The sequence below is a fragment of the Oreochromis aureus genome, linkage group 1 (genome assembly GCF_013358895.1).
Source record: "Oreochromis aureus strain Israel breed Guangdong linkage group 1, ZZ_aureus, whole genome shotgun sequence".
In the NCBI taxonomy this organism is placed as follows: Eukaryota; Metazoa; Chordata; class Actinopteri; order Cichliformes; family Cichlidae; genus Oreochromis; species Oreochromis aureus.
The window spans coordinates 3559567-3575709 of NC_052942.1; the positions used below are offsets into that span (position 1 = coordinate 3559567).

The 16143-nt window shown below is 39.5% G+C and overlaps 1 protein-coding gene across 1 annotated transcript in view; it reads left to right on the forward strand.

The window, feature by feature from the left end:
* LOC116334301 (multiple epidermal growth factor-like domains protein 11) overlaps window positions 1-13007 on the forward strand; it is a 230030-nt gene extending 217023 nt beyond the window's left edge. The window contains exons 18-24 of the mRNA XM_039621112.1: window positions 2917-3045; window positions 3530-3658; window positions 8493-8621; window positions 8711-8839; window positions 9885-10118; window positions 10422-10573; window positions 12119-13007. Of these exons, the coding sequence (XP_039477046.1) occupies window positions 2917-3045; window positions 3530-3658; window positions 8493-8621; window positions 8711-8839; window positions 9885-10118; window positions 10422-10573; window positions 12119-12238 (1022 nt within the window). The 3' untranslated portion in view covers window positions 12239-13007. The remainder of the gene's footprint in view (window positions 1-2916; window positions 3046-3529; window positions 3659-8492; window positions 8622-8710; window positions 8840-9884; window positions 10119-10421; window positions 10574-12118) is intronic.
* The last annotated feature ends 3136 nt before the right edge of the window (window positions 13008-16143 follow it).

Sequence of the window (16143 nt, forward strand, 5' to 3'; positions counted from 1 at the left end):
CGTTGAGTGTGGCAATTGCCATAACAGACTCATCGAAAATCTTGAGCGTTGTCCAACAGATGTTAAAAATCCTCAGCCATTTCACAAAATAGAGACAGGACTAGCCCTTCCTGTACAGTTCAGTGGTGTTTTTGTCTCACTCCAGTTACTGTCAATGTGTACTCCAAGGTATTTATAGTCCACCACTATGTACACAATGACCATTTGGATTGAAACATGGACCACAATCATTTCATTGGTCTTTGTCACATTGAGCTGCAGATGGTTCTGCTTGTACCACATGCCCACCGAATCCCTGTGGTCTGTTTCATCACCCCAACTTATTCATCCAGTGTACGTAGAGTCATCAGAAAACTTCTGAAAATGGCAGGTCTCTGTGCTGTGATGTAAAGGGTGAATAACCTTGTCAGACACACAGTGTTGAAGACACACATATTGTGGTCTTCCTGTCAGGCAATCTACAATCCAGGACACGAGAAGGGCATCTACCATCCATCGCTTTGAGTCGTTGAGCCAGGAGGGTCAGCCTGATAGTGTTGAATGCACTGCAAAAGTAAAAAAACATGACCCTCATGGTGCTCGCTGGCTGGTCCAAATTGGTGAAGACATGATGGAGTAGGTAGATGACGTCACTATGAGGTGGGGCTGGTAAGTAAAGTGAAGGTGGTCCAGATGCGGTCTGACTATAGGTCGGAGCTGATCGAGGGTCTTCATGATGTGGGAAGTCAGTGCCACTGGGATGTGACGTCTTGGGTACAGGCATGAGGCATGACCTCTTGCACAGTAGGCCAGTTGATTTCCTCGCTGTGGGGCTCACAAAACGCCTACCCGTCTGTTGCCTCAGAACAACTCTGTATTTCCACTAGGGAAATGCCTCCTAATACTCCTTGTAGTCACAAGCTCCCTCTTCGCAATAGGCACAAAGAGCAGGGGGTGAGGTGAATCTGGCTATGATTCACTAGATCACTAGAAGAACCATATGTGTCCTTGGCATTAATATATAGTAGATCTGAAATTCTCTCCCCTCTGGTGGGACAGGCTAGATACAGGCAGATAGAAGCAGTCTTACCAACTGCTGGACAAAGCTGGACTGAAAGGGAGCACGGAGGCACTAATCACAGCAGCACAGGAACAAGCTCTGAGCACAAGATCCATAGAGGCTGGGGTCTATCACACCAGGTAAGACCCCAGGTGCAGGCTGTGTAAAGATGCCCCTGAGACAATCCAGCACATAACAGCAGGGTGTAAGATGCTAGCAGGAATGGCATTCATGGAATCCCATAACCAAGTAGCCGGCATAGGATACAGCAACATATGTGCCAAGTACGGCCTGGAAATCCCGAGGTCAAAATGGGATAAGCCCCCAAAGGTGATGGGGAATAACTGAGCTAAGATCCTGTGGGGCTTCCATATACACACAAACTGGTGATGGCTGACCAACCTGGCATTGTAGTGGTAAAAAACAAAGGAAGAAGGCCCAGTGATAGTGATATCAATACCAAGTGATAGCAACATCAGGAAGATGGAAAACTTAAAGCTTGAGAAATAGGATTTGATAGCATCCAAAATCTCCACTGTCAGCAAAAGCAACCAGTTTTGCATAAAGCATGTTCCAGGTTTCAGGCTTTACAGATGTTCTTTTTCATGTCCTTTTTTTTCTCCAGTTAGGCAAAACTCATAGCAGCAGTGAAAATCTTTGAAAGTGTTGGAATGGGAATTCCCATCAAATTAAAAACAAGCACAAATTGAAATTAACAGAATCATTTTGTACTGAACATTTAAGTGAAGCAGGTCATCATAACTTGCCCAGTTTGGATAACCTATGTTTTCTTTTGTGTGAAATTAGCTTTTTAATTCTCATTGATCATATCCACATTCTCATGTAGATGCCTTTTAGTCTGGGCTCCTCCCAGTATTACCAAACATTTGTATTTTCCAAGTTTATTTGCCCTCTTTATTCTTCCCTCAATATTTCTTGTTTTTATTCAATATTTTGTGTTTTTTCCATCATGAAGAATGTTTAAATTATGAATGAATATTTTTTTTGTTGTAGTGTTTATAAAATATGTACTTTGGATCTTTTCTTGTATATTGTGTGTATATTGTATAAGAATGTTGTACAGGTTTTGCTTTGTACAGCACTGTGCAAAGTTTGGGAACTGGTTTACTTTGTCAGGGATGTCAGAATTTGAAATTCTCAGAACTTTTCTGAGTATTTTTTTTCTTTCTGTATTATTTTTACAGTATCAGAACAATCCACTTGTCTTCTTCATTCATAGGTATACTGAAGAGCTGAATACTGAAGTACTTCTAAGTATGTGTCCAGAAACAGAAACATGTAAATAAGAGGGTCATGACGAATCATCTTTAGTACTGCAACTGATGCTCAGGTCAGATAGAGCCCTGAGGGCAGCGTCGTGCACTGTTTCTTGGACTGCATGAAGAGACTGACCGTGCTAAATCTACAGAGGAACTTTTTTCCTGGCTTCTTTATTAAAAGCATCAATTAGTAATACACTGCATTTGCACCACCAGTTACTACACATGTCATCATTTTAACCAGGACAGAAATCCACCAGACTTCCACTTTCCTTTGGTAAAAACACGCAGTTTTGCTCGTGTCCTTGTGAGGAGATGATTCGAATGTTCATCATTCTTGACATATTCATGGCATATGGGTAGAAGCTGAGCAAATGAATTATGAAAAACAACAGGAACAGATATCTGAACTAGAACCAGTTATCTTCTATTTGCTGTTGTCTGTCTACTGTCAAACTATAGAACTACATCCAAATACATCCAAAATACAAGGAGGTTGTGTTAATATCTTAAATGTTGAAAAATGTGCTGACAACATAAATTCAAAATATTGTTTTTAACCTTGAACCCATCCTGTCTGTGTGTGTATCTCCACAGTATGTCCCAGCGGAAAGTTTGGTAAAGCCTGTGCTGAGACCTGCTTGTGCACTAATAATGGCACTTGTAACCCCATCGATGGCTCCTGTCAGTGTTACCCTGGATGGACCGACCAAGACTGTTCTAAGCGTAAGAGGCAACGTTTAGAGCCATTTTTGTACCGTAACATTTATTAACTTCAGTTTTACAAAAGAACAAATAAAATGTATGTTGTTATTCACCCCTCGTGTTTTAGTTGATCAGTGAGAGACAACTGAAGAAAAAAACTCCCTAAAGGCAGTCACTGGAGTGGCTTTGACATTAATTATCCTTCTTACATTGAACATCTACCACAGTCACTCAGTATGTCTGGTCTTTACTATGGCAACATTTGACATAATATTATGTATTTATATATTACTAGACTTATATGTGTCTAGAAGAATCGAATAAATATTTTCAGAAAAAAGAGGAGGGAAAAAAAGTGTCCATGTGCAGAAGTGAATCCTAGTAAAAGACACTGCGATTTGCTGTCATGGAGCATTATAGTGTGAGTGTACTGACTTTTATTGCATACTCCACGTACTGTATGTGTCTTTGGAAATGTGCACTTATTTTTGTGTGCTTCTGGCAGCATGTCCTTGGGACTCATGGGGCCTTGACTGCATCCACACATGTAACTGTCACAATGGAGCTCAGTGCAGCGCTACAGATGGAGAGTGTATCTGCAGCCCTGGATGGACAGGACTCTACTGTACTCAGCGTATGTTTCTGTCTCTCTCACACACACGGGCAGTTCATATACACATACAGACCAAGCAAAATCCTCTGGCTGCTGTGAGAGCTCATCACTAATGCACACTCACTATTTGCAATGTGTTAGTGCCTTAAACCTTTAACTCCATCTAGTGACAGGTGAAAAAACTGCATACCCTTGAAATCCTTTTTTCTCCTCAATTCCTTTGTGGTTTCTAGTTTCAACACTGAAAAAGATTGAATTTCTCCATTTGCACTGCGAATTGCTGTCCAATTTGGAGTATTTGGCTGAAGCTGATAGCCTTGTTCACTTGATAATTCATCCTGCAGTCACATCATCAATGAACCCCCAAAAGTTGAATCTGTTCATCTGGACGTTTTCAGTAGGAGAAGCATTTCGTCACTCATCCAAGTGACTTTTTCAGTCTCAGCTGACTGCAGGTTTCCCCAATCTTATAAACAGTACATTTGCATAATGACTGAAACCAGCACCACCGAAGGAACAATGGGCTGGGAGGTCAGTTCCTTGATCATAATTATGCAAATGTAAGATTAACAGCCACTGATCAAAGACCACTGATCAATGGCCATGAGTACCATTCACTGGCTGCAATCACAGCATTATAAGGTGGTGAAAGATGTACCCTTAGGCCCCCTCCTCGATTCAGAGATGGCGTTTCCCTTTTTATGTAACTTGCAGTCAGCTGAGACTGAAGAAGTCACTTGGATGAGTGACGAAACATCACACTAGTGACCCAGTTCCACTGATAGCCATATATGTCCATGCAATAGTATTGCCTCTGCCATCTTTGACATCGTTCATCAATCATGTACCTAGGTAAAGACCCTAAAGTATAAGAGAAAAAAATTCCAACAAACAGATGATCCCCTACAAGGATCCCTTAAGGATCACTTAGCGATGATGGGAAGGAATCAGGCACAGGGAGGGACAGCCGGCTTTTTTATTTTTAAATGGTTACAGTTTTCTCTTCTTACACTCTTTCACAGTAAATTGCACAGAGAGCTGAGAATCCCTCTAAAGCTTCAGTCCTGTTACAGATCTGTTACCAAATAGTTTTTAAAAAATATATTTAAAAAAAAAAACTGGCAGATCTCGAATCTTGCTTGAGGCATCAGAACATTAAGATTATGAGGATTCCAGAAGGTACAGAGAAAAGAAAGCCTACTGAGTTCATCTCTGATTTTCTTCCATCTCCTGCTGGGGTCTGAATACTTTCAGGGGAAATGAGTTTTGGTAGAAAGAGCACATCACTCCTTGGCCCCTAAACCTCTTGCGGTAGGAGGTTATGGGCCCCTCACTGTTGGGCAGCATTATCCCCAAAATAGGGAGGTCATCATGAAGATGGCCACGCAGAAAGCCCACAAATAGGTGTTTTGAAGATCATGAGCAAACCCCTCTCTCTATCAGTCAGGCTTCTGTTTTTTTCTTTTTTCTTTTTAGAGAAGAGTAAATTTACTAAACTGGTCGATATGGCAGTGGTGGATTTAGAAGCCACTGGACAAAGGCAGCAGTCCATTTTATAATGCATATAGCACATTATTGGCACACCTGATCCTTCAAATGTTAAATGACTGTAAAGAGGTGGATATCCTGCCATGCAAATTTTATCAAGGCAGGATCTCTCTGATTTGGAAAAAGACAGTGACCCTACTGTCAACTCATTGTTAAACCTTTATCTCTCTTTTCAGTTGAAGCAAAATTGCTAACCACGATGCTGTCTGCTCATCTTAAAACTCATACTGTTAAAAGTCATACATATTGACCTGGAAGAAATGACAGCGTTGCTGCAGATTGAGCATCTCTCCTGCAGACAGACAGACATTTCTCCCAGCACACCTGAACACTGTAACAATATACTGTATATATACTGTAACAATCTTGTAATCCAACACTTGTTATAAGTATGGTCTCAGGTTCTCTTAATTGTAAAAGCCCCCAAGGCATATGTTGACACACCAATATGCTCAGGAGGACCATGTCTTTAAAATTGGAGGCAGAAGCATGTTGGTGAAGCCAATGAAGCCCATACATGTGGCCTTAGATAGTCTCCATTTTCCAAAGAAGCCGCATTTCGACTACAGCATCCTGCAAAACAAATTTGTGTTCATCATCAGAATCATTCAGGGCAACTTGTCAAGTACAACTGGGTATTGAGACCAGACCACTGACACAGTGTGGGGGAAAAAAGGTTATTTTTTGTTATAGCACCAAATCACAACAGTTACCTCAGATTGCTTTATATTGTAAGGCAAAGACCCTAACTAATACTGTGAAAACTGTCACCCCAATTAGATGACCCTATGAGCAAGTGGCAACAGTGGGAAGGAAAAACTACCTTTTAATAGGACGAAACCTTTGGCAGAACCAGGCTCAGGGAGGGGCGGGGCCATCTGCTCTGATTGTTTGGGGGTGAGGGGAGGAAGACAGGACAAAGACACGTGGTGAAAGAGAGCTAGAGATAAATAATAAATAATGATTTAATGGAGAATGGTGTATAAACACATGGTGGGTGAAAAAGGTGAGTGTAGAAGAAGCCCCCAGCAGCCTAGGAATATTGTAGCATAACCAAGGGAGGATTCAGGGTCATCTGATCCAGCCCTAACTATATACTTAATGAAAAAGCCTAATCTTAAAAGTACAGAGGGTGTCTGTCTCCTGAACCCAAACTGGAAGATGGTTCCATAGAGGAGGGGCCTGAAAACTGAAGGCTCGGCCTCCCATTCAGTCTGAGAGCGAAGTGCTTTATTGGAGTGATACGGTATTATGAGGTGTTTAAGATTAGATGGGACTTGATTATTCAAGACCTGGTTTGTGAGAAGAAGAAATTTTAACTTGATTTGGGATTTAACAGGAAGACGGTGAATATAGGTGAAATCTGGTCTCTCTTTCTAGCCCCTGTCAATAGTCTTCCTGTAGCCTTTTGGATCAACTGAAGGCTTTTCAGGGAGTTTTCAGGATATCCTGATAACAATCAATTATCGTAGTCCAATCTAGAAATAAGAAATGCATGAACTAGTTTTTCACTGTGAGACGGGATATTTCTAATTTTAGAGATATTGTGGAAATTGGAAGAAGTAGTCTTACATATTTGTTTAATGCACATCGAAGGACACTGGAGGCCAAGGTAATGCCATCCAGAGTAAGCATCTGGTATCAGAATCACATATAGATATATTCTGTTTGAGCACTCTTTACCCATAAAAAAGCAGAAAGTTTATTACACTTTTAGATGAAGCTGAGCTGAGATGAGCCAGTTCCTTTGTAGCTCTTCTGTGTCCCGCTGCAGTCTAGATAGAGTAGACGTGAGGTTGAGGAGCCGACAGAAAACAGACACCCCACTTCCACTGGGAATAAATAGTACAGCATTCCAGCCAGCTTCCATGATAGAGCGCTCACTTTTTCTCTACAGTATTATTCTGGGTTGATTCAAACAGTGTAAGTGTTCATTATGATGCTCAGGCCATTTCCTTATCAATGCTGTTAGCAAGAAAAACTCGGCTACAATCCTGGAAGACACCTGAGACACCTCAAATCTTTAGAATTAGGAAATGTGTTACACCTACAGAAAATTACATATTATAACAAACAAAGCAGGTCACTTTCAGAAAATGTAATTAACAATCAAACAAAGTTGTAATTAATTTTTTTTTGCACTGGACTATGAACACTTGCAGCCTCAGTATTAATGTATGTGTTACTCCAAAGAATCTCATCAGCTTCACACCTAATGCTCTCTTTTGAAACAACTGATGTGAACTGATGTGTGTGCCACAGCCATCATCTGCAGTCTTCCTCTTCCCCTGACTAATGCACACCTCAAAGCAGACAACTCGTAAGCTGGAGAAGAGATGGCATCTAACTAATTTAGAAGATCTTCCTTTAACCTGAAAAAAACTCTTTTGTTCTATGAAACAAAACAAAAAGAAAAAACTTCTGTAAAGCTAGAATCACCCTGGCCTCCAGGAACACTTTGAGGAAATTTTGAACACCGTCTTTCAATGCACACAATAAACAGTCTCCTGGAAGCCTTCAGCTTCCACTCTTCTGTGGAACCCCCTCCTAGTTTCAATTCGAGAGACGGACACTCTCTCTGTACTTTTGAGATTGGCCTTAAAACTTTTCTTTTTGATAAAAAAATATTTGTTCTTCACTTACCTTTTATTTACCTTTTATTTTTTCACACCACTCTGCATTTAATCATTACTTATTATCAATTTCTTGTTCTCTTCCACGATGTGTTTTTGCCCCGTCTTCCTCTCCTCGCCTCCAACAAGTCTTTGCAGATGGCCACCCCACCTGGAGGTGTCTTGTATATAGCGCTGCAGAACTGTACTGCTAATACTTAGCAGTAACCATGTATCTGTGCATTTCCTTGATGCACAAAAGAAAAAAACCTGATCCAAATGAGTATGTTATTTTCTTTTGACTAGTACCAGTTCTAGCCTAGAACCAGCCCTGAGGTAACATTGTATTCACCTTTACGTTCTAAGTTTGTTTTCTGTCATTTGATTTGTCTGCTATATGAGCTGTTTCTCCATGTTTTTGCATCACCAGAAATATAGATGAGAGAGTGTGGTCAGTTAAACATCTGCATGAAATGAGGGTTTTGTTGAATTTCTACTTTGGTTCCACTGTGACAAAAGCGATTAGCTCGTCCCAGAGAAAGTGCTTCCAAAAACATTTCAAGCTTTCGATCATGTCTCTGCACAGAGATGGGTTAAGAGTGACAGAGTGAAATTGCTGCTGCTGCTGAAAATTCTTGTCCACTTGTGAAGCATAATATAGATTTTTTTAAACCAATGGTTGTGTTTCCCTTCAGGCTGTCCTGCAGGTTTCTACGGGTCTCACTGTGCTGAGGTGTGTCGCTGTCAGAATGGAGCAGACTGTGACCACATCACGGGACAGTGCTCCTGCAGGACAGGCTTTATAGGACACAGCTGTGAGCTCAGTGAGTATGTTTAGTGGTTCTTACATGCAGGAGAGTCACATTCACTTGTTAGATTTCAAGATGTCTTAAATCCCTGTTCCTGTGTCCAGAGTGTCCTGCAGGAACATTTGGCTACGGCTGCCAGCAGCTGTGTGAGTGTATGAACAATGCCACCTGTGACTACGTGACTGGAACCTGCTACTGCAGCATCGGATTTAAAGGCATCCGTTGTGACCAGGGTGAGAATAAATGGCTCTGTACAGAGAAAGGATGGAACATGATCTGATTTATTCTGTTGGTTTCTTTAGATATACCCTCAGTTCAGTTGAATAATAAGATACAAAGTAACAGAACATCTGCAAAACTCATACAGACAAATCTTCATATAATAGTAAGACTGTTTCTTAAAGATGAAAGTACAAAGAGCTCTCAAATAGACCAACAAGTGCAAGTTATTCTCTGATTAAAAAATATTAATGGTCTTTAGCTAGAACTGAACCAGCAACTATTCACTTGCCAAGTAAATGTATAAACCACTACAATGACTGCAGATTGAATAACTGTACTATTTTGGGTAAAGGGGAAACACAGTAGTAGTGACAAATAAAATATACTAAATATGCAATTCTTAAATACTCAAAATGAAATGGAATGGAATGAATGAAATGGAAACAAAAAAATGACATGCAAGACTGGAAATACAGAATACATACTCTTAAGCAGCTGCATGATCACCCAAGCAAAGAGCACCAGAGTCGTCAGTTTGACTTCCAAGTGTGTCATGGTATTTCAAGCTTTCAAGGGCGTACACAAGATCTGCACAGAGGGAGGGATTAATGCAAGGCATCAAAACAGAATCCAAACTAGACAGCAGTCGCGAGCATACCCGGCTAACGAGACAATCTGGCGATGACTGAATGCTTGACTCAGTTACCAGAAGATGCTCAACAGCTTCATATTCGTGCGCAGCTCTCTGTTTACCTCCAAAGAAGATTATGGAACCCGTGTCACTGCAGACTCTTTGGCAGTATCACCCCACCCTACTCCTTAACTGTTTGCCTTTTATTATCTGCCCTTTGTAGATACATGCATTTTTATCATGGCAGAATACCAAAATAAAAGTCAATAGCGACAATAAATTCAGGGAAATGAGAGGAATTTTATTCTGAAATTCTCATTCAGCAAAAATGCCTGATTACACTGTACAGGTGATGTGAGTGTGTCAAACATTAAAATGTATTCAGGTCAGTGACCTGCAGTGTTACTTGTCCGTGTTCTCCTCAGCGGCCTTAATGATGGAGGAGCTGAACCCCTACACCAAGATCAGTCCAGCTCTGGCATCGCAGCGGCAGTCGACGGGGGCTGTCCTGGGCATCGTCTTCCTGCTGCTGATGATCATGGCCATGCTTGCTCTGGTGGTCTGGTTCCGTTATCGACAAAGAGAGAAAGGCCACCGTGTGCCTAGTGTCACCTATACACCTGCCCTGAACATCAACTCCACTGACTACTCTCTCTCAGGTACGACATCCGTGTGTCTGTCCCTTTTCATCTGACTGGTGTTATTTGTGTTTAGAATGGCATATAACAGAATTCAGAGCAGTTGATGGTAATCATAACCTGCTGTGAAATTCCACAACCAAGAGGTAAAGACAATGAATGACCCGTTTTTTCAGATCTGGGTGATTAAATTAAAGTTTCAAGGATTAAATACTTTGTGTCAGGTGCACTGTGTGCGTCTGCATGGTGTGTACATATATATGTGTGTGTGTATGATATATAGAGCTCAGTATGTGAGAATATGTCTTGATGTTGGGGCAGCAGGGCTGCAGTGCACAGGCCTGCTCTCTTCTTCAGAGTCCTCTCCCAGTAGCAGCTCTTTAGGTGGCTGCTTCTCCAACCCCAGCTACCGCACCCTGGGGTCCTGCACCTATGCCACACACTATGCCAAGCCAGATAAGAGGAGTTTCGCCAAGGTGGGTTCAAAAACCTTTTATATTTTGCTGTCGGAAAGCTTTAACTGTTCATTTAATGAGGGGCTGCTAATAAATATACTCCAATTTTTATTTTTTTGTTATACAACAAATAAGTTTCTACTTTAAGGTTCAGTTCACCCAAATTAAAAAACCCCAAACTGATTAGTACCTCCTCATAGCAATTAAGTGTCTTTATTTAAAAGAAAACAATGATGGTCAGAGGGCCGTGTGAACTACTCATTCAAAGTTCTTCCTTAGGCTGTGCTGCCGGCCTGCTTTGATGCTAACCTCTGTAGGTCAGGTACAAAGAAGCAGAAGTTGGATGATTTAGCAGGAAGAAAGACTTTTTTGCTAATGGGTATCCTGTTAAAAATTGTTGAAGTTACTCTTGAAGCTACAGAGCTGTGTAAAAAAATATTTGTGCCCTTCCTGATTTCTTACTTTTTGGATATTTGTCACACATTTTAATCATAGACAAAGATAAGCTGAGTAAACAAAGATGCAGTTTTTAAATGATCATTTCATTTATTAAGTGAAAAAAAGCAACCCAGTGTTAATCCGTAAAGATTTAACTTTTTATTGGTAACAAAATTTTCAGTGCAGTTTGTTTTGTGTTTTCTTTCCTTTGCCACATCTCAGTCTAAGAAACTCCAGCTAAATGTGATGTTTTTAATCCCACCTGAACTAAATTGCCCTCAGTACAGATCTTACTGACACTGGTCAAACTCTCAAATACAAATATAAAAAGCTGATACAACAGAAATAAAGCACAACAGCATCATATCTGGTCAAATGTGATCACCTCTATAAAATCAAAAGTCGTAGCACTTTGCTGGTCCCAAGGTCAGACTGTGCAAATTGCTAAAGAAAATAAAAATAAAAAACCCCAACATATACAAAGTATGTGTGCTAGAGTGAAATGTGAAGCCATATGTCCAGCAGTTAAAGTTTGGCCAAGATCCCATTACTCAAGCATACCAGAAAAGCTGCATAAGTCCAAACACCAACCTGATTGAAATGCTGTGGAAGGATCTTATGCTGTGCATAACGAATGCCTGCAAACCTCAATAATTTAAAGCAGTTTTGCAAAGACGAGTGGGACGAAATTCCTCCACAGTGATATGACAGACTGATAAAATCATACAGAAGACGCTTACTGCGTTATTTCTGCTAAGAGTGATTCTTCAGGCTATTGAGTCATGGGTCGTGTGCTTAATTTTCACACAGGACTCTGTGAGTTTTTGCTTTTTCACATTACTGTATGCTGTTCCACATTTCTGGTTCCCTTCAAGAAAAAAAGGACTTTATTTTTAAATTTATTTTCCTCAAAAAAAGAACATTTCACTCTACAGTATATACTCACAACACACTGATTTACAAACTGACCTGAATGACTTCATTCAAATGTTTGTACCCTGTTACATCATCCTGTCTACAGCTGATTGAAGTGTTCATTTTCAAGATCGAGACAGTTTTTCTGAAACATTCTTTAAGAAGATCTCTTGTTTGTTTTTTATCTTTAATGTGTCTCCGTGAAATTTCCAGATGAAGACAAAGAAGCAACACAGGAACAGCGCTCCAGAATGGGGTGCCTACTGCAACCTCAGTGAGCTCGGTCAGTCTTTTCTACACCTTCAGCCTCGTTTTATGACCCACTGTTCTTAGTCAGTTGCATTCTGATATGTCTTCTTTGAAATGTATCCTCATTTATTTTTACTGAGTTTTTCCAACAATATCATCACTCTGTTAATGCTTGTGTGCACAGTAGTTGCTGGTTTTACTCGTGTTCAGAATATGATTATAAAGACATTGATTGCTAGATGATGTCATCAGGATGCTGTAGAAGCAAATCTGAGTAAACTGATTAAAGCCTGTTGGGTTTGTTTGTTTGTTTTGTTGCTCCAAACCATCTATATAATATGAACCAAGTATACATTTAAGTATCATTTGCCATGGAAGGTGAAAGTTCCCCATGCCATGTGCACAAATGGACTCTACGTAAGATCATGGACAGTGACTTGTAAATCTGTGCTGATAAGCAGACAGACATTCCCTTTGCTCTTTATCTGAAAGGATATGGTGTCACTGATTTCCAAGTATTTAGGATTTTTGATTCATCACACAGCCTCTAGTTATCACTGCTAGGATTTTTGGCATTTGGAAGAATTTTGTATTTATGAATGTGTTGATGTTCACCGCCAATAAGTATCAGAAGTATTTCTGAGCAGTGATTGATGTTTTAATGCAGTGCTTTCTAAACCATCAAAGATTATGATTATTGAATATTCTTTTCTCTGCTGAATATTTCAGCAGATTTTCTAAAACGTGTCAATATGTTAAACAGGTTTCAGAATTTGAAATATCTTTGTACAATTTCGTGTTTGTATTGTTTAAACATAGAATTTGGTAAGAATTCGTAGGTAGCCTGACAACTCTTTAAAAAGATGATTGTTAAATCCTCTTTTGAACCTCTGGTTGCTAGATTTTTTTTCTCAACAGCCAGCCATGAGTTAGTGTAAAACAACATCAGTTTAATGATCAGCTGCCAGACTGTATGTACAACAAGAGCACTGAGTGAGCACAACTTGCTGTACTAAAACGTTGTTGTTTTACGATGTTTTTATTACAGTACGATGACTTCACCATGTTATTGCATCAATCGTCACACGATTTAAAAACTGGATGCTAGACTGCTAACAAACACACAGACATAACATACTTCCTCCCTTCAGGAGGAGAAAAATGGCGTGTCCATGCCAGAGCCCATTTCTCTGACATGGATACTGACTGCTGACTGGGAAAATGCATTTATAGAGCATCTAAAATGTAAAGGGCAAATTTAAAAAGGATTTTAGCAATGTTTTTTATACTAATCATATAAATCTTGTGGTCTTTTTTTCTTTGTGCAGGTGTTTACTGCATTAATCAACGTTACAGCTACCACATGGAGCCACGCTACAGAGGTACTGTGCCAGACAGGGCTCTCGTCACCTTTGACTCAAACAGTTAGCTAGTGACTGTTTCTCCTGCATTTAACCCCAGCTTCTTGTGGCCTGTGCTGAAATATCCACACTGCATGCACTGTTAAAAAAAAACATCCTAAAAAAACAGTAATATTCTGGCAGCTGGGGCACCAAAATAATACAGTAAAATAACAGAAAATAACTGTCCCTTAAAAATACAGTTATTTTCAGTAATGAAAAAACAGTTTGTTGCCCTAATTTTACATGGGATTTTGCCTTTTACAAATGCTTTTAAACATTAAATAAGGAACATTTTACTGTGATCAAACAATGAAATTACTTATAAACAAGGTCAATGAATGCGGCAATATGAATAATAATGCTTACATTTACAGAGATATACAGTTAATGTTATTTATACCAAATGTTGATGTAAAAAAGTTGTTTATCCAATTATATTTGATGTAATACTACAGTATACAACAAAAAATAATTTGATTTCTCTTTCAAAACATGTCAAAAAACTAGATATTGGATTTAAAATTACCATTTACTGTTGATTCTAGAAAATATCACATATGAATTTAGTTTCTAAGTGTAATCTAACATAGATTTCGTGTATATGTACTGGACTTCCAATTTGAATTAAGTGTGCTCCCTGTAAGATTGTTGGTTTTATGTGTAAGAAAACATCCAAAGAACCCTTATTAAACAAAACCCCTGATTATAATTACATCAAGATTATGTTAATTCTTGATCATATGTTGTATATGAGCAGTTTTTACATGTTTATTTTACTTATAAGACATGAGACATGGTTTCAATCATTAACAAAAAGATAAGCCTTCCTGGAACAATCCAAGAACAACTAACACTTATGCATGAACAAAGGCACAAAAAAATCCAATTCAAACGCACATTTGAGCACAAAAGAAGGGGACACTGCCACCTCGAATGTTCATCTGCCTCACCACATCTGGAACAACGAAAAGGGGAATATTTAAGGCACATAACCTGCAGGTTTAGAAGTGGCTCTAGCTTTCTGAAAGTCTCACATTTAGGGCTGCTGCTGGCCATTTGCGTTCCCTTGGAGAAATTGCAATGTGATTATATGCAAAGAAAAACTAGAGTAAAACAAAAGCCTCATTGTTATGCTGATTATACTTAACTGACAAGTTAAGTCAGTCTATTACAATGAACTGAGATGAAGATAATACTTAAGACAATGCTACATCTAACGCAGGACAGAGTGACAGAGAAGCCTGTCAGCAGAGAGTAACATACTAACTGCGTAGCACTAATGCTAGCTAAATGTGAATAGGATTTGCAGCCTATTTCACTTTTCCCGTATCAAGCGGGCCACCTGTGCTGTTGACATTGACCATGAACCAGAGACCAGTGCTACTGAACAGCAGATTACGTTATCCTCAGGATAAAAATAAGAACTTTTTATGCTCTCCACTCGTAGTACAAAATTTTGGTGATCAATGTCAGAACCTTTGGATTGACTGCAAGGTTTTTCTTAGACGTGTTCCGCTCCACTTTGGATTTATCTTAAGGCACCTGTCGAATGAAAAACAACAACTTCATTAAGAAACTGAGGACTGGATTGTTTGTTTTTTACGTTTGAAATGAATCTAAGTGTAGATTGAGCTTTCTTTTGAGTGCGTGTTTGGACATACAGGTCACTGTGGAACAGAGAGGTGATGCAAAGGTGTTTGGTTAACCTGTGAGTCTTGCAAATACTGTTTCAGGGTAGTGAAACATCTGTGAACATCTACTACTCAAAGGTCTCTTTCTATAACTTGACATGAGCATGAATCAAGGATATTTCAGAGACAGCCATCTGAAACGCAAATATTAATTATTTGTTGATTTATCAATCTACAAATCATCTCAACACTCAAGCATTACTCATTCTTATGCGTTTTAGCTGCAAATGAAAGGAGATCTGATGATTTGATTTGGATTGCATGACTTTAGATTTCACTGTCTCATCATTCCAATGTTTCAATGCATAAAATTGACTGGTGCCACCTTACCGTTGCAAGAATTCCAAGGTTGCTGCTTGGGCTACTGGATAAGAAATGTTCATGCAGAAGAGCCAAACATCATTATAAGTGTGTCGCTGAAGATAGTGATATGGCCATTCACAATGGCCTGGTCCACAGATAACATGAAGTGCTCGGCTGCCAAAGTAGAGTTTCCCGTTGTGTACATGAACAAGAGACAAGGGGACAAAAAAGACAAGTCCACACATGACTCAAACAACTAACTGCAATGTTACAACTGATGTATATCAATTACATACACTGACATGCAGTTTGCCCCCCCGGTCAACTGCAAGGTGTCCAAACTTTTGCTGTGGGCCTTTTCCTTTTCTGTTTAAAAAAAAAAAAAATATGAAAATGATTTTATTTAAAATTAAATGTCATCTGTAACTTTATGCCATTTGGAGATTATTTCATCTTCCACTTGCCTAACTGTTCACATGAACTAAAATTTTGACCATGGGTGCCCAAACATTTACATTAAAGCACCACAACTGCGACAGGTGTAATCTTTTGACATCTTTAAATGCAGCACAATACTCACCTTTACAGCTTA